The sequence below is a fragment of the Trichomonas vaginalis genome, chromosome I (genome assembly GCF_026262505.1).
Source record: "Trichomonas vaginalis G3 chromosome I, whole genome shotgun sequence".
Lineage (NCBI taxonomy): Eukaryota > Parabasalia > Trichomonadida > Trichomonadidae > Trichomonas > Trichomonas vaginalis.
The window spans coordinates 3,976,947-3,990,862 of record NC_067203.1 but is presented as its reverse complement, the minus strand read 5'-3'; the positions used below and the strand labels follow the sequence as shown (position 1 = coordinate 3,990,862).

The 13,916-nt window shown below is 33.0% G+C and overlaps 3 protein-coding genes across 3 annotated transcripts; all 3 read left to right on the top strand.

Annotated features, from left to right (window-relative positions):
• Positions 1-416: 416 nt before the first annotated feature.
• TVAGG3_0925590 (dynein assembly factor 4, axonemal family) lies at positions 417-1,820 on the top strand (the record flags this gene model as incomplete). The annotated part of the gene is made up of 1 exon (XM_001327081.1): positions 417-1,622. One exon carries the CDS (start codon positions 417-419, stop codon positions 1,620-1,622), a length of 1,206 nt encoding a protein of 401 aa, XP_001327116.1.
• Positions 1,821-2,176: 356 nt separating this feature from the next.
• TVAGG3_0925580 (uncharacterized protein) lies at positions 2,177-2,875 on the top strand (the record flags this gene model as incomplete). Its single annotated transcript, XM_001327082.1, has 1 exon — positions 2,621-2,875. One exon carries the CDS (start codon positions 2,621-2,623, stop codon positions 2,873-2,875), a length of 255 nt encoding a protein of 84 aa, XP_001327117.1.
• Positions 2,876-3,218: 343 nt separating this feature from the next.
• On the top strand, positions 3,219-12,182 carry TVAGG3_0925570 (uncharacterized protein; the record flags this gene model as incomplete). The annotated part of the gene is made up of 1 exon (XM_001327083.1): positions 3,229-10,728. The coding sequence occupies one exon, from the start codon at positions 3,229-3,231 to the stop codon at positions 10,726-10,728; it is 7,500 nt and encodes a 2,499-aa protein (XP_001327118.1).
• Positions 12,183-13,916: the final 1,734 nt, after the last annotated feature.

The window sequence follows — 13,916 nt, the reverse complement described above, 5'->3', positions numbered from 1 at the left end:
TTATACAAAAATATAGTAAAATTTGAAATTCAATTTTAGCTGTACGTTTGAAAAAAATTGACAAGAAGGAAGAAAAGAACTATAGGGATTAAGATGCTATTTTTATACGCTTTTATGCATTTTCAAGCTTTCATGAGCTTTATGCAAGAAATGCTTGAAATATGAATTGAAACAATGTGAAAGAGAATGATGTACCTTTCATCACTTTGATATTCTCTATATTTTCTCATGCGAACCTATTCCTAATATAAATGATTACAAAATGATAAAGATGAATCAAAATTATTAAAAAAATTAAAAATCTCTCATAGAACCATAGCATTTCGAATAAATATTCTAGATTAATATATAAAGTTCACCATAGATATCATGTTTATTTATCCGGCGATTTTCCGGAAATTAATAACGTGCACAAAATGACTTCTTTGCATCCAGATTATACAATCACAGATCTTTCAGACAGAGTTGTGATTAAAATAGTTTTTAAAGGTCACTCAGCATCAAAGTGTGATATTGTCGTTGCAGATTTATACGCAAAATTCAATTTAAGTCCATATTTTTTAATTGTCAATTTTCCTGAATTTGTTTCAGTGACAAATGTAATTGCATCAGCAAAAGGTCAAGAATTAGTTGTTCATATTGGAAAAGTTGAACCTGAAAAATGGAAAAAATATCCTTGGGAACTTCCTGGACCGGAAGAACTCAAAAAGAGACAAGAAGAATCTTTAGAAAGACTTTTAGAATACGAACGTAAGAAAGCAGCGCAAAAGAAACAAGAAGAAGAGGAAGAAAAGAAGAAATCTTTACAAAAATCATGGGATATCGAAAAAGAGCAACGTAAAACTCTCGAAGAACGTATTGAAGAAGAGAAAAAGTACGCTCAAGACTTACTTGCAGGCAAATATCTTCCTGAAGATGATATTAAAGAACCAAACATCAATGAACAGCCACTTGCACCAACACGAAGTAAACAAGTTTGCGTTACAACACATACACCTACATTTAAGAACCTTGCAGCTCGCTACGATGGTCCTTTGAGAAAATTTATTTCTCCACAAAAAGGAGATATGTCTCCCCAATGGATGAAAGACTCCGGAGATACCTTCTTCAAGGATGGCGCTTACACATCTGCCGTCAATGCTTATACAAAAGCAATTGAAGGTAGCGATCGTCAGTTTTGCGCTGCATTTTCAAACAGAGCTCTTGCAAGAATGAAACTTGGATATTACGAATTCGCTTTACAAGATTGCAATGAAGGATTGGCTTTAATTCACGATCCAATTGTCAGTCAAGAGATTTGTATCCTTAAAGTTAGGTTACTTTCTAGAAAGGTTTTCTGTCTTTTTAAACTTGGCAAATTCTTAGATGCTTTCCAGGCAAATACAGAAATATTAAAGTATATTAAGAAAGATGAGAAAGTTAAGAAGGATCTAGAGCAGATTGCACTTCTTGCTGGTGATAAAATCAAGGGTTTGAAGCCTGATCTTCCTCATGGAAACATCGAGGAAATGTCCAGGCTCAAAACAATCATAGAAGATGGAAAGGAAGAGCCTATCGATTTACCAGAAGTAAAGAAGCCTGAAGAAAAGCCTGCTGAAGAGAAACAGGTTGAATCAAATTAATTTTACATTTATGTGTTATATAAATAAACTAAATCATATTAACTAATTAAATCTTCTTTCTATTATTAATACAAAATTCCTTTGTGATTTCTTTGCCGGATCATAAGCATGCAATTTTGATAAAGGCTTATCAGTTGTGCGTCCTCTGAGTTTCTAACAATAATCAATGCTAATTCTTCTTCTTCATCATCATTGATCTCAAATGATGAAACATCAAGAGGATAAAGCATGAAGTCATGTTCCTTCACACCAGAAATTGTCCAATGTACGTTACTCAGCAAATATTAACTGTTAGAACGCTTTTTGGTGTTCTTTCGTATTCAGAACGCATCATCGGTTTGTTTTCAAACGCTAAGCATTTCGAACCTAATTTGTTGACCAGAGCAATTCGAGAATCGCCGATATGGACTGTGCAACATGTGTTCTTCTTGATGAATATGGCTATGCAATATTTTCTATGGATTTCAAAACTTCATAATTTTTTATCATCAAGCACTATTTCACTAGTTCTTCACATACTATCGTAATAAAATCTTTACATAAAAATTTTTGAATTTGAATCAACCAAGCTCGCTTTTTTCCCAAAGTCTTTTGGGGAAGATTTAGAGATTCTAACATTACCACATCCCAGGAATTCCAAACCTAATGACTTTATTCTATCAGAAAACAAACTCTACGAAATTCAATTAGTCGATCGATATTATTGCTCCTTTTTCTTTAATAATTTTGCTATTGCAGATGGGTCTGCCTTATTTGCAAATGAAATACATCCGCTTTTTGTTTTTCTTCCTAAATTATTTGAAAAAAGAGATAGTTATAACAGTACAGCATCTTTTTTCCACCAAAATGAATACAAGAAGCTACAAAATTTAGTAATTCCTTATCTTCCCAAAGTCTGTGCCCAATTAGAAAAAAATGATGAAATTTTAATTCGTTTCAGCGAACAAAAGACTAAAAACTGGCTTTTAAATAGATGCCATAGTATCATCTCAATATTAATGAAGAAATACTCACTACCAGATGAACAAATTATTAAACTAGCTTGGGGAATCTTAAGACACTATATTCCAGTAGAAATACAAAAGATGCTAATTGACGAAATCAAGAAAATCCAAATTGAACACAAGCCAAAACAAGAACCAACTCCAGAGAAAAAGCAAGTATCGTTTTCTGATATACGAAAGCCTAAAGCAAACCAAATCCCACGTCCCAAATGTTGTGCTGATATTGCATCATTTTTTGGTAAAAAATAGTAAAATTATTTCATAAAAAATCTGTTGTTATTTGTGTTTATAGATTATATTCTTTAAGTATTGCTAATTTTACAAATTGAAATGCAAAAATTGTTTATTCAATGGAATTATTAAGGTTCCAATACGGTTTTGCATTTAGTATTAGACTAGTTTATTATTTATCTTGTCATTTACATGAGCATGAGCCAAAAAGTTAACAAATCTTTCATTGATTTTTTCAGATGTTTACTTCTGTCCAATCACTATCACATTTTTATTAACTTTTGCATCCGAAGCTCAAATATTTAAAATAATTGAGCTAAAATTTCATGAACGTTTTTTTCATCATTGTCTAAAATTTTCGAAAAATTCGAATGCAAAAAGGGGCCTCAACTAAAACGGGCCTAGCACGCCTGCGACCCCTCATTGCAAGCAAGGATGTTCAGGAAATGCCAAAAGACAAATTACCGTCAGGATGGTATTATAACGAAAATAAAGAAGAAGACATCTGGAAGGATTTAGAGAAGAGTAAAAATGTTTCAACTGAAATCACATTGGATGAAGAAAATAAACGAGCACAAAACAAATCTCAAATGTCTGAAGCATCTTCAAAAATTACAAATTTAATCGATAAATTTGAAGAATTAGATCGCGAAGCTGTATTCCAAATACAAAAAATATCAGATGAGAACGTTTCTGCCGATGAATTAACACTCGAAGACTTACCAAATCTTTTTAGCAACCAAAAAACGTCTGTTGTTCAATTCCTTAATGAATTAAATCAAGTAGGAGATACACAGACTCAACTTCTTGAGTCTTTAAAGAACGCTTTTTATCAATTACGCGGAAATACATCTTTCTTATCCGATGAAGCAAAAAGTCATGAAGGAGCGCCTGATCCTCATGTATTTTTAGAAAGTTTAGAAAAGATATTTGCCGAAAATATCGAAAGAGCTGAAAAAGCTTCGACATTACATCATGATGTAACTGGATTCTGGATGAGGCATGTTACTGACTTCAAACGAATCATTGTAAAGAGAGATATGGATATTGCTAAGCTGAAAGAAACAAACGAAGAACTTCAAAAGGAAATTACAGCGAAAAATAACAAAAAGAAGCAAGAAAAGGCAGATATTGATGAAATGAAGCAAAATATGAAGATTCTAGAAAATACTGTTAAACAACTTGAACAAGCTCGCTCTCAAATTACTCAATTAAAAGCTCAATTACAAGAATCAGAGCAACAAAGGGCTGCTCAAGCATTACATAGAGTTCCTTCGATAAGCTCATATGAGAAATCACAGAATCTCGAACGAGAAGCTGATGCTTTGAACAAACAACTCGAAATTGAAGCGAAATGCAAGAATCTGGAAGAAAGGTTGAACCAATTGGACAAAGATCTCAGGAAATCACGTAATGAGACCGAAGAAGAGAAAGGCAACTCCGCTTTATTGCAAAAACAAATTGATGAGTTAAATCAGCAACTTTTGCAATCCCAAGCCGATACAAAGAAATATATCAACCTTTTAGAAGTCGAACAAGCGAAATCCAAATCTCCAAGACCATCTTCACCATCAAAAGACTCAGGATTGGCAGAATCTGAAAGAGAAAATTATTTGACCCAAATTATGAAATTAAAAGATGATTTAAGGGACCAATTAATCAAAGCAAGGCAAGCATTAGATGACCAAGCAGTTATGCTACGTCAAAAGTACGCAAACGAGAGATCAAAATTAATTGAACAATTATCTGAGAAAGACAAAGCCATAGATAACTCAAACTTTCTTAAATCCATCATAGATGAATACGAGAAGAAGCTTGCTGAGCAAAAGAAGAAGTATGATGAGAATATGGAAACAATGATTCGATCATGGAGTGGAAAACTGTCATTAGAACAAAGACAGTTCCAAAACAGGATCAGAATCATCAATCAAAATCATGAAACAGAGATTCTTAATACCCAGCAATCTTTGGATTACGAAATTTCCAAAATGAGGATTGAATTAGATGATGGATATCAAAAGAAACTATTAGAAGAGACCAAGAAGTACTCAGATGACATGAAGATCCTTGAATCAGAGAACTCCAAGCTCCAAACTAAAGTAAAAGAACAAGAATTAGAACTTGGAAACATCAGAGCAAGGTATGGATTAGAAACTCCACAAGAAGACAAGCAAAAAAGCATGTTTACAGCAATTATCCCTCGTGCTGATCCAGCTGAACTCAAGAGGATCATGGAGAGCTACAACCAGAAAGTCAAAACACTACAGGATGATTTGGAATCTCAAAACAAATGGGCACTTGAAAAACAAAAGAATTTCTATGAAAATAAAATTGACTCAATGACGATTAAAAACCAAATTGACATCAGAAGAATGCTGCTAAAATTACAAGAAACAATAGCAAAAATAGTTGCTGATGGCGAAGAAACACTTACATTGGCACAAGCATTGGATCAAATCTCTAACACAGTTCAAACAATGAATGATCAATTGGAAGAAAATGATAAAACATCTGAAGAAGTTGTTTCTCTTAACGAAGCGAATGAAAGAATGAGAATTTTGACAGAAAACATCACAAAACTTAAAAACGAAAGAGATGATTTACTCCAGAAAATAGGCATGGATTCAACAGGTGCTGAAGAACTTGAAGCTCTTAAAACTCGTCTGAAATACTACGAGTCAATGCAGAAAGGAGATCAGCAAGCACAAGCAAAAGCAATGAAAGACTTGGAAGATAATCTCAAACAAGAAATCATGGTTAAAGACGCGTTGATTGAACATTATAAACAAGAAATGGAAATGAGAACTGCATTTTTAGGTAAGAAAGATTCTTGTGTAATATTCACTTTACCTCCGAAGATGAAGAAACAAAGGAAACCTGCAATTCTTAACCAAAAACCTTCTCTTCCTGAAATCCCAATTCAACAAAAAGAAGAAGTCAAAAAAGATGAAGAAAAAGTGACAGAAAATGAAACAGAAAAAGTGACAGAAAATGAAACAGAAAAACCGAAATTAGAACTCAAAATCGAAGAACCTAATAAAGAAGAGGAAGAAAAGCCTAAACTTGAGACAGTTATTCAAGAACCTGTTTCAATTGTTTTACCTCAAAATGAAGAAGAAAAAGTTGAAGAAGAGGAAGAAGAAGATAAATTCGAATTCGAAGAACCACCATTGAGTGAAGAGCCAATAACATTGAAACCACATAATTTCAGTTTAATGAGGTCAACTCCTCAATTCATTTTCTCTGGAGCTTCTCTTCAAAACCAGCCGAAATCAATTGAACCTTCTCAAACATTTGAAATGTTCAATTTGAGTCAAAACGAAGATGACGAAGTAATCAGCAATCAAAACATATTGAAGCCAATTACTTTATATCTCGAAGAAGTCCAGAATGTCCATCAATCCCTCAACAGCTCCCAAAATAACAGTCTTTCATTAATAAAGACTGGAGATGGAATTGCTCCTGTTAGATCTACTCCTGTTTTGCCACAATTAAATGGAGGACACACTGTTCAAATCAAGGCTAGACCAACCCTCAAAATGCCTTATATAAAGAGTGATGTACAAAAATCAGGTGAAAATTCATCTGCAACATCACCGAAGAACAGTGGAAGAACTCTTACGATTAAAACAGTTGCAAGAGCAAGTGACATCAAAGAAGCCACAAAATTAAATGGTCGGGCAACTATTTCTATTCCTCCTTCGATTTCTTTGGAAAGATCGATCTTCAAACAGATTGATAAAGTTCCAAGATATACAATGCAGATCATTCCTGTCTTTGACGAAGCTCCTGATCTAACAGATAAATGGCAGAAACCAGAATTGATGTATATAAATAATCCTGTTTTCTTACAAAAATCCGCCAGATCTGCCAAATCAGTTCACGTTGAAGAAGAAAGCGAAGAATCAGAGAAATATATTTCTGTTCGTTCCACAAGAAGTAGGAAGAGTGTTAAGATCGAAAGACCTCAATTATATATCTCTGATTCAGTCCATTACGGTGTTATGCAGAGAATTGTTTCCATGACACAACAAGCAGCAGCAAGAATCATCAGATATAATGGTGATAGAGATATTGCATCATTTGATTCGATCTACATTCCAGGAATTTCTGTTTCTCTCAGTTTAGTTCCTAACTATATTTTGAATGATGCTTTCGAGAGACAAATGGACATCAATTCTAAAATTGTCTGGATAGATCCTGAACTTGTTGCTGAACGCGAAAGAAACGCAAAAGAAATTGCATCAAGAGACATACAATTGGCTGCAAACAAACAAGAAATAGAGTCATTGACAAGCCAATTAAAAAAACTTGAAGCTGCTTATAGAATCGTCTCTCAGAATGAAAACAGGTTGAGAGAAAGAGAAGCTTCACAATCATCTCTTTTGCCATCTCAAAGAGCCTCAACAGAAACGAATTTCCAGTTACAACAACAAACTCCTCAAAAAGTTCAACAATCTCCACAAAAAGTGACACTAAAACCAGAAGAGAAACCTAAACAAGAGAAGAAAGCAAGGGATCCTAACCAAAGAGCGAATATTACAAAGATCAAAGTTGATCTTTCCAATGAAATGTCCGATGTCGATGATCCATTTACGAAATCAATCCAATTAATGGCCGCAAACATGAGATTCATAAATGAATACAGAAAGAACGAAGAAGAAATTGGAGAAACATTGAGAAGTGATTGCTCAGCTTATGAGTCATTTATGATGGCCACAGGAACAATAAATGATGCACAAACATCTTTCATTTCTCAAATGAAAGAATCCTACAAAAACATTCAAAAGAACACAGATCAACTTGATGAATTTAACTTATTGCAACATCAGTTGTTAACTGTTCTTAGACAATCGAAGAAGAAAGCTCAGTCATTATCAAATGACTCGATGAATGCTGCAAAAGCAATTTTGCAACAAGAAATTGATAAGTCACAAAAAGAATTACAATCTTTGTATCAAAGTGGTCAAGAAAAATCCGACCAATTCACGGTAATTGAGAAGATCAGGACTGCTCTTGAAATGGTAAATACTTTAGAAGTTAATCTAAGTGAAAATGATGAACTGTTATATCATAGATTAACAAAACAACTCGATATGACTGAAGAAAAGATTAAAAATGATGAAAAAGTTCAGCAAGAAACAATTGACGGAATTAGAATTTCTGTTCAGAATCTGATTGCAGGATTGAAACCAGTTGTTTCTCCACAGATGTCTCCAACTGTTTCTGAGAATACTTCTGTTTCTCCTGAGTTGAAAGACAAACTCGGAAAAATGACAAAAGATTTGGAAGAAATGAAACAAAACTTAGAAAACGAACAGCAAAAGAACATGACATTAACTCAGAATTACGCCAAACTCAAGACAAGACTTGATGAAGAGAGAGAAACTAATTCAAGCACAATATCAATGTACCAAACACAAATTGCAACATTAAAAGAACTTTTGCATCATGTTGATAACCCTGCATCACCTGTAGACACTGTTACAGCAATCAGAAGTGAAATTATCACATTGCAATCTATGGTTGACACAATGAGAGCTGACAGAGACATGCAGAAGAACAAAGTTATTGAGTTGGAAGACCAGATTTCCGCAAAAGAAGAAGCAATGAGACAAGATACAGAAAGATATGAAAATTTGCTTCAAGAGAAAGAAGCACTTGAAAAACAAGTCAGAAAACAAGATGAACAAGCTCTTTTCCACGAAAGCGACTTGGAAACAATGAAAGCTGAGAAACTGGCCAATGAACAATTAGGAATGAAGAACAGATTACAACTTGAAGAAGCAATAGGAAACAATGAGAAACTTTTAACGAAAATCAAAGAATTAGAAGACACAATTAGAAACCAGAAGAAAGAAATAGGTCAAGTAAAGAACGAACTTGAAGATCTACAGATCAAGTACTCTTTCGGACACTATTTCAGATCGAAGGTTCCTCACACAATGGTTGGAACGCAAACAACATTTAAACTCGTGAGAAAGAAACCACAACCAGATGTCAATGAACCACAACAACAAAAAGAAGTTCCAAAGGAAGTTCCTCCTCTTGAAATCCCTCAAGAGCCAAAGAAGGAAGAAATTAAAGAAGAACCAAAACAAGAAACTCCTCCAAAAGTTGAAGAAAAACCAGAAGAAAAGCCACAACAAAAAGAAGAACAGTTAATTGAAACTCCTTCAACAACAAACAACAATACTCCTAAGACAGAAGAGAACTCTGAAAATATAAGCCTCGCTGATGAATCTGATGATTATTCCCTTTATAATTCCAATGAACAATGGGTTGATATGTCAAATGAAGAAGATAAAGATGAGTTTAGCGCAGAAATCGCTGAATCAACAAGAGAATCAGATCTTGTAAACATCAAAGATTTCGGAAACCAAGCTGTAGGAAAAGTTCATGACCCGATTTGGTCGAGAAAATCAAAGACAAAACTTCCTCAAGTTATCGAGCCAAAGAAACCACAACAGAAGAACAAACCAAGACCTATGACTTCTATCCAACGCCATGCAATAACAACAGACAACTCAAAGCTCGCAATCGGAGATGCTCCAACAAATGGAAACCACATGAAACAAGGAAATCAACCACAAAGATATCGTCCTGCAGTTAAGAATTTCACGAAATCTCCGTTTGTTAATGCAAAACCTCTTGTTTTGGAGCCAATAATTGATAATTACAAGCTTGGAAACCAAGTTCCTCAGACGATGCCTACATCTCCTAAAGGACAATCTCCTCCTCCAACTGTAAATAATTACAGGAGAGTTCCTGTCCCTCTTTTCCAGACAATTACGACAACTCCGCCTCGTCCTGGCCACGAATTTGATGATGATGTTGACGCGGTAAAGATCACGCGTATACAGTACGAACTGCCAAAGACAACAATGAACAGTCCTCGACTTCCAATCATCATCCCTGTTCAAAGAGAAACATGGGCTGAAAGAAAGAAAGCGGAACCGGAATCAAATGAAAAAGGAGATTTAAGCGAAATCCAAATCATCATTTCAAAACTCAGAGAAAAGAATGCAAGACAACAAAACGAACTCGATGAGAAAGATAAGACAATTGACGAACTCAATGCGAAGTTGTCAGATCTCCAGAAAGAACTTCAAAGAGTTAAATTGGATATGTTGAGATCCGATGAAACAACACGTAAAACAAGTATCAAATATGATAGTTTGAGACAGAGATTTGATATTGCTTTGCAAGAACTCGACCAAAGAAATGACGAAGCAAATTCGATGAGGAAAGAAATAGACAGACTCAAGAGAGCTGCAAAGCCAGCAACAACAACTCTCGGACGTATAAAGAATGCTCAAAACGAGATGCAAAGAATTGTTACAGAGCAAAAGAGAAAGAGACAAATGCTTGATAAAGCTAAAGTTGCACTTGAGAAATCTACAGATGATAAACTCACGAAACATTTGTCGAATCTCCTTCAAAACACTCAGAAATCAATATCCAGATTGGAAGCAAATAAGAGAATGTGGAAAGAAATCGAATCCAAACAATTGATGTCTGTTTTGGGAGCTCTTTCTCTTGTTGATGAAAATCCATCAGATATCCTCAAAACTCTGAGATTGCCTGTTGTAAGACCAAGACTGAGACCAAGAATACACAATACAAGTGAAGCAAGTTTTGATGTTTCAGGAAAAGATGAAGAGAAACCATTTAACTACCCATTCACATATGAAAAGACTTTGGAAGTCCTTAACAATGAAGGAATAACTGACGAAGAAAAGAAATTAGCTATTAGAGGTGTACTGAGTCCAAATGTCGCTGACAAGATCAAAGCAGCAAATGAAAGACAAAAATTGGTAAATGCTGTTGTAACTCCTTCAAACACTGAAAATACTGAAAAAATGCATTAATAATATTAGTTGTTTATTTGTATAGAAAATAAATAAAAATATTTGTTTGTTAGTATATAAAACTATCAAGATAGTATTTTCAAAGATCAAAAGTACATAATTTACTAGATTTTATTGATCTTAATGATTTTTACAGATATTTTCTCAATTGGAATCTTGAATACTCATAGCTGGAAATTTGAAACATCCGAAACCAGGTCTCAAATAAAAATACAATTTATAAATATAACTTTTCATTTTACATTACAATCATTACAGTATATAACAAAATACTTGGATAAAAATGACTATAGATACAACTATTCATTGATGGGCAATCCATAAATGATTGATCGATCAAATTAAGACATAGATAATCTGGACATGTAAATGTTCTATCAACAATCGGACAACCTAAAAATTTAGTTGCTGATTTGGAGAAATATTCTGAAACATGGATTTTTACATCTGTTCTAGCCAAAGAAGTAGAACCAAAAGTATTCGTTCCACAATAATATATATCAGTTATTTGAGTTTCTTGAAAAGCATTCGGCACTATATAAGAAACACCAGGAGGAATGATGAGCTCAATGATATTTGTACGGCAGAAACAATATATATCAATACTTCTTAGCAGCGGAGGTAATATCACTGTTTTTAATTTTCTTGATTCATAAAATATTGCATTATAAATTGCAGTAACTTTTGTACAACTCAGATCAATGTATTCAAGATTAGGGCAACATCTAAATGCATAACTTAAAATCGTCTTAAGAGGGAAATTTATAGTGATATTGACAAAAGAAGTACCAGAAAAACCTTTGGTTTCTGAAATACCTATGACAGTTGGAAGTAACTCTATGTTACAATTGCATGGATAACCAAGCAAAAATTTATAATCTTTGCTGTAAAGAACTTTATTATTGACAATGAATTCAGGACTTTCTGAAAAAAATTCTTCTAAATACACACAACATATAAATGCTCCGTTATAAATTGCTTTACATGATCTCGGAATTGTTATGTTTCTAATATTTGACCAGAAAAACATATGATCTGCAATAGCTTCTAAACTATCTGGGAGAAGAATATTTTCGATTTTACAACCAGCAAAGTGTTGATCATTAGTGAATTTTTTGAGTTTAGTTTGACTAAAATCAACAAATAAACATAATGAATCACTAAATGCATATTGTCTGACTTCAATGACATTTTTTGGACAAATAAATTCAGTTAGTTTATATTTTTGAAATGCATAGGCACCAATATATAAAATCGTATCAGGTAGTTTGATACTAGTAATTTTGCATTGATAAAATGCATAGTCACCAATTGAAACAACATCTTTGGAATCAACTTGTGCTGGAACTTCAAAAGCCCCTTCTATACCCGATATGCAGGAATTTTGTCCATCTCCAATTTGTATATAGTTCGGTTCATAGTTGATATATGTAAATTTTTGACTCAGAGATAAAGTTTTGACTTTTAACCCTAAACTCACAAATTTCTGACACTAATGCAAATAGTGGATAGCAATTGATAAAATACAATGAAATGGAAGCCTGTCTAGACTTTTCAATCATCGATTTTAAGGTTCCGTTAAAATCGAGCTAATCATTGAGCTTGAGTTCAATTCTCTGAAATAGTCCGAAGAAATATGAAAAATCTTAAATATTTAAATTCGTTTCCCAAATAAATGTATTCTCCATGTTATTTTTTGTTTGATAAAACAAGGAATTTGAAAATGATCTGGTTCTTTTGATTTCAAAATTGGAACAATACTAATGTTATATATTTAAAATCTTTAATTCAATACATTTATCATGGCATGAATGGAAAGAAGTCTACAAATGAGAATACAAAATATTGAAGACAAAACCGGCGACTTTTATGAATACAAAATCTACTTTCGCAACTTTTGTAATAAAGGAATTATAATTCTATCTGTTTTAGATCTTAATTCAATTATTTAGAAATGGTGAAGTGAAATCTATTTATATCAGTCAAAGCCAAAGATCTATTCGAAAAATTTGCAATTTCTGATCTAAATCTCCAGAACTAGGAACGTTTGGCAATATGATGAGCGGTATCTCCATCTTCATTCATTTCGTTTATATTGCATCTTGAGAAAGAAGAAATCTTATTATTTCGCATCGATTAATATTCGATGAATTACGAAGTTCGTTTTGCCCATATTTATCTTTTATATTGATATCCGCATTATTTGCAAGAAGAAGCTTGCTGCTTCTTTGTTATTATCAAAGGCTGATCGATGAAGATCTGTTGATCCATTTTTATCTTTTTATTTGACATTTGCACTGTTGGCTAGAAGAAGCTCAGTCATCAATAATATTTTTATACGCTGATGTATGAATTGATGTTCTTCCATAAAAATTTTTAGAATTGATATTTGAACCGTGTGAAAGAAAATTCTCTGAAAGTGAAGGAATTTCAAACATAATTGAATAAATAAAATATTTGCTAACATTATAAGTTTGATCAATGTAAACAAAAAATGATTCAAGATTGTAATACTCAATGCAATAGTTTAAATTGATCTATATATTATACTCATTCGTCAAGAATGTAATGAAGTCAATGTTATGTGAAATATAATTGCATATCTCATACTTTCTTTATTTGGTTTTTGTTATTTCAAGCATTAGCTCATAATCTCTTGATTTCTACCTAAAAATGATAAATGAAGGCATGCTAAGGTTATTTCGGAGTTAAATATAATTTTTCGTTTTACATTACAATCATTACAGTATATAACAAAATACTTGGATAAAAATGACTATAGATACAACTATTCATTGATGGGCAATCCATAAATGATTGATCGATCAAATTAAGACATAGATAATCTGGACATGTAAATGTTCTATCAACAATCGGACAACCTAAAAATTTAGTTGCTGATTTGGAGAAATATTCTGAAACATGGATTTTTACATCTGTTCTAGCCAAAGAAGTAGAACCAAAAGTATTCGTTCCACAATAATATATATCAGTTATTTGAGTTTCTTGAAAAGCATTCGGCACTATATAAGAAACACCAGGAGGAATGATGAGCTCAATGATATTTGTACGGCAGAAACAATATATATCAATACTTCTTAGCAGCGGAGGTAATATCACTGTTTTTAATTTTCTTGATTCATAAAATATTGCATTATAAATTGCAGTAACTTTTGTACAACTCAGAT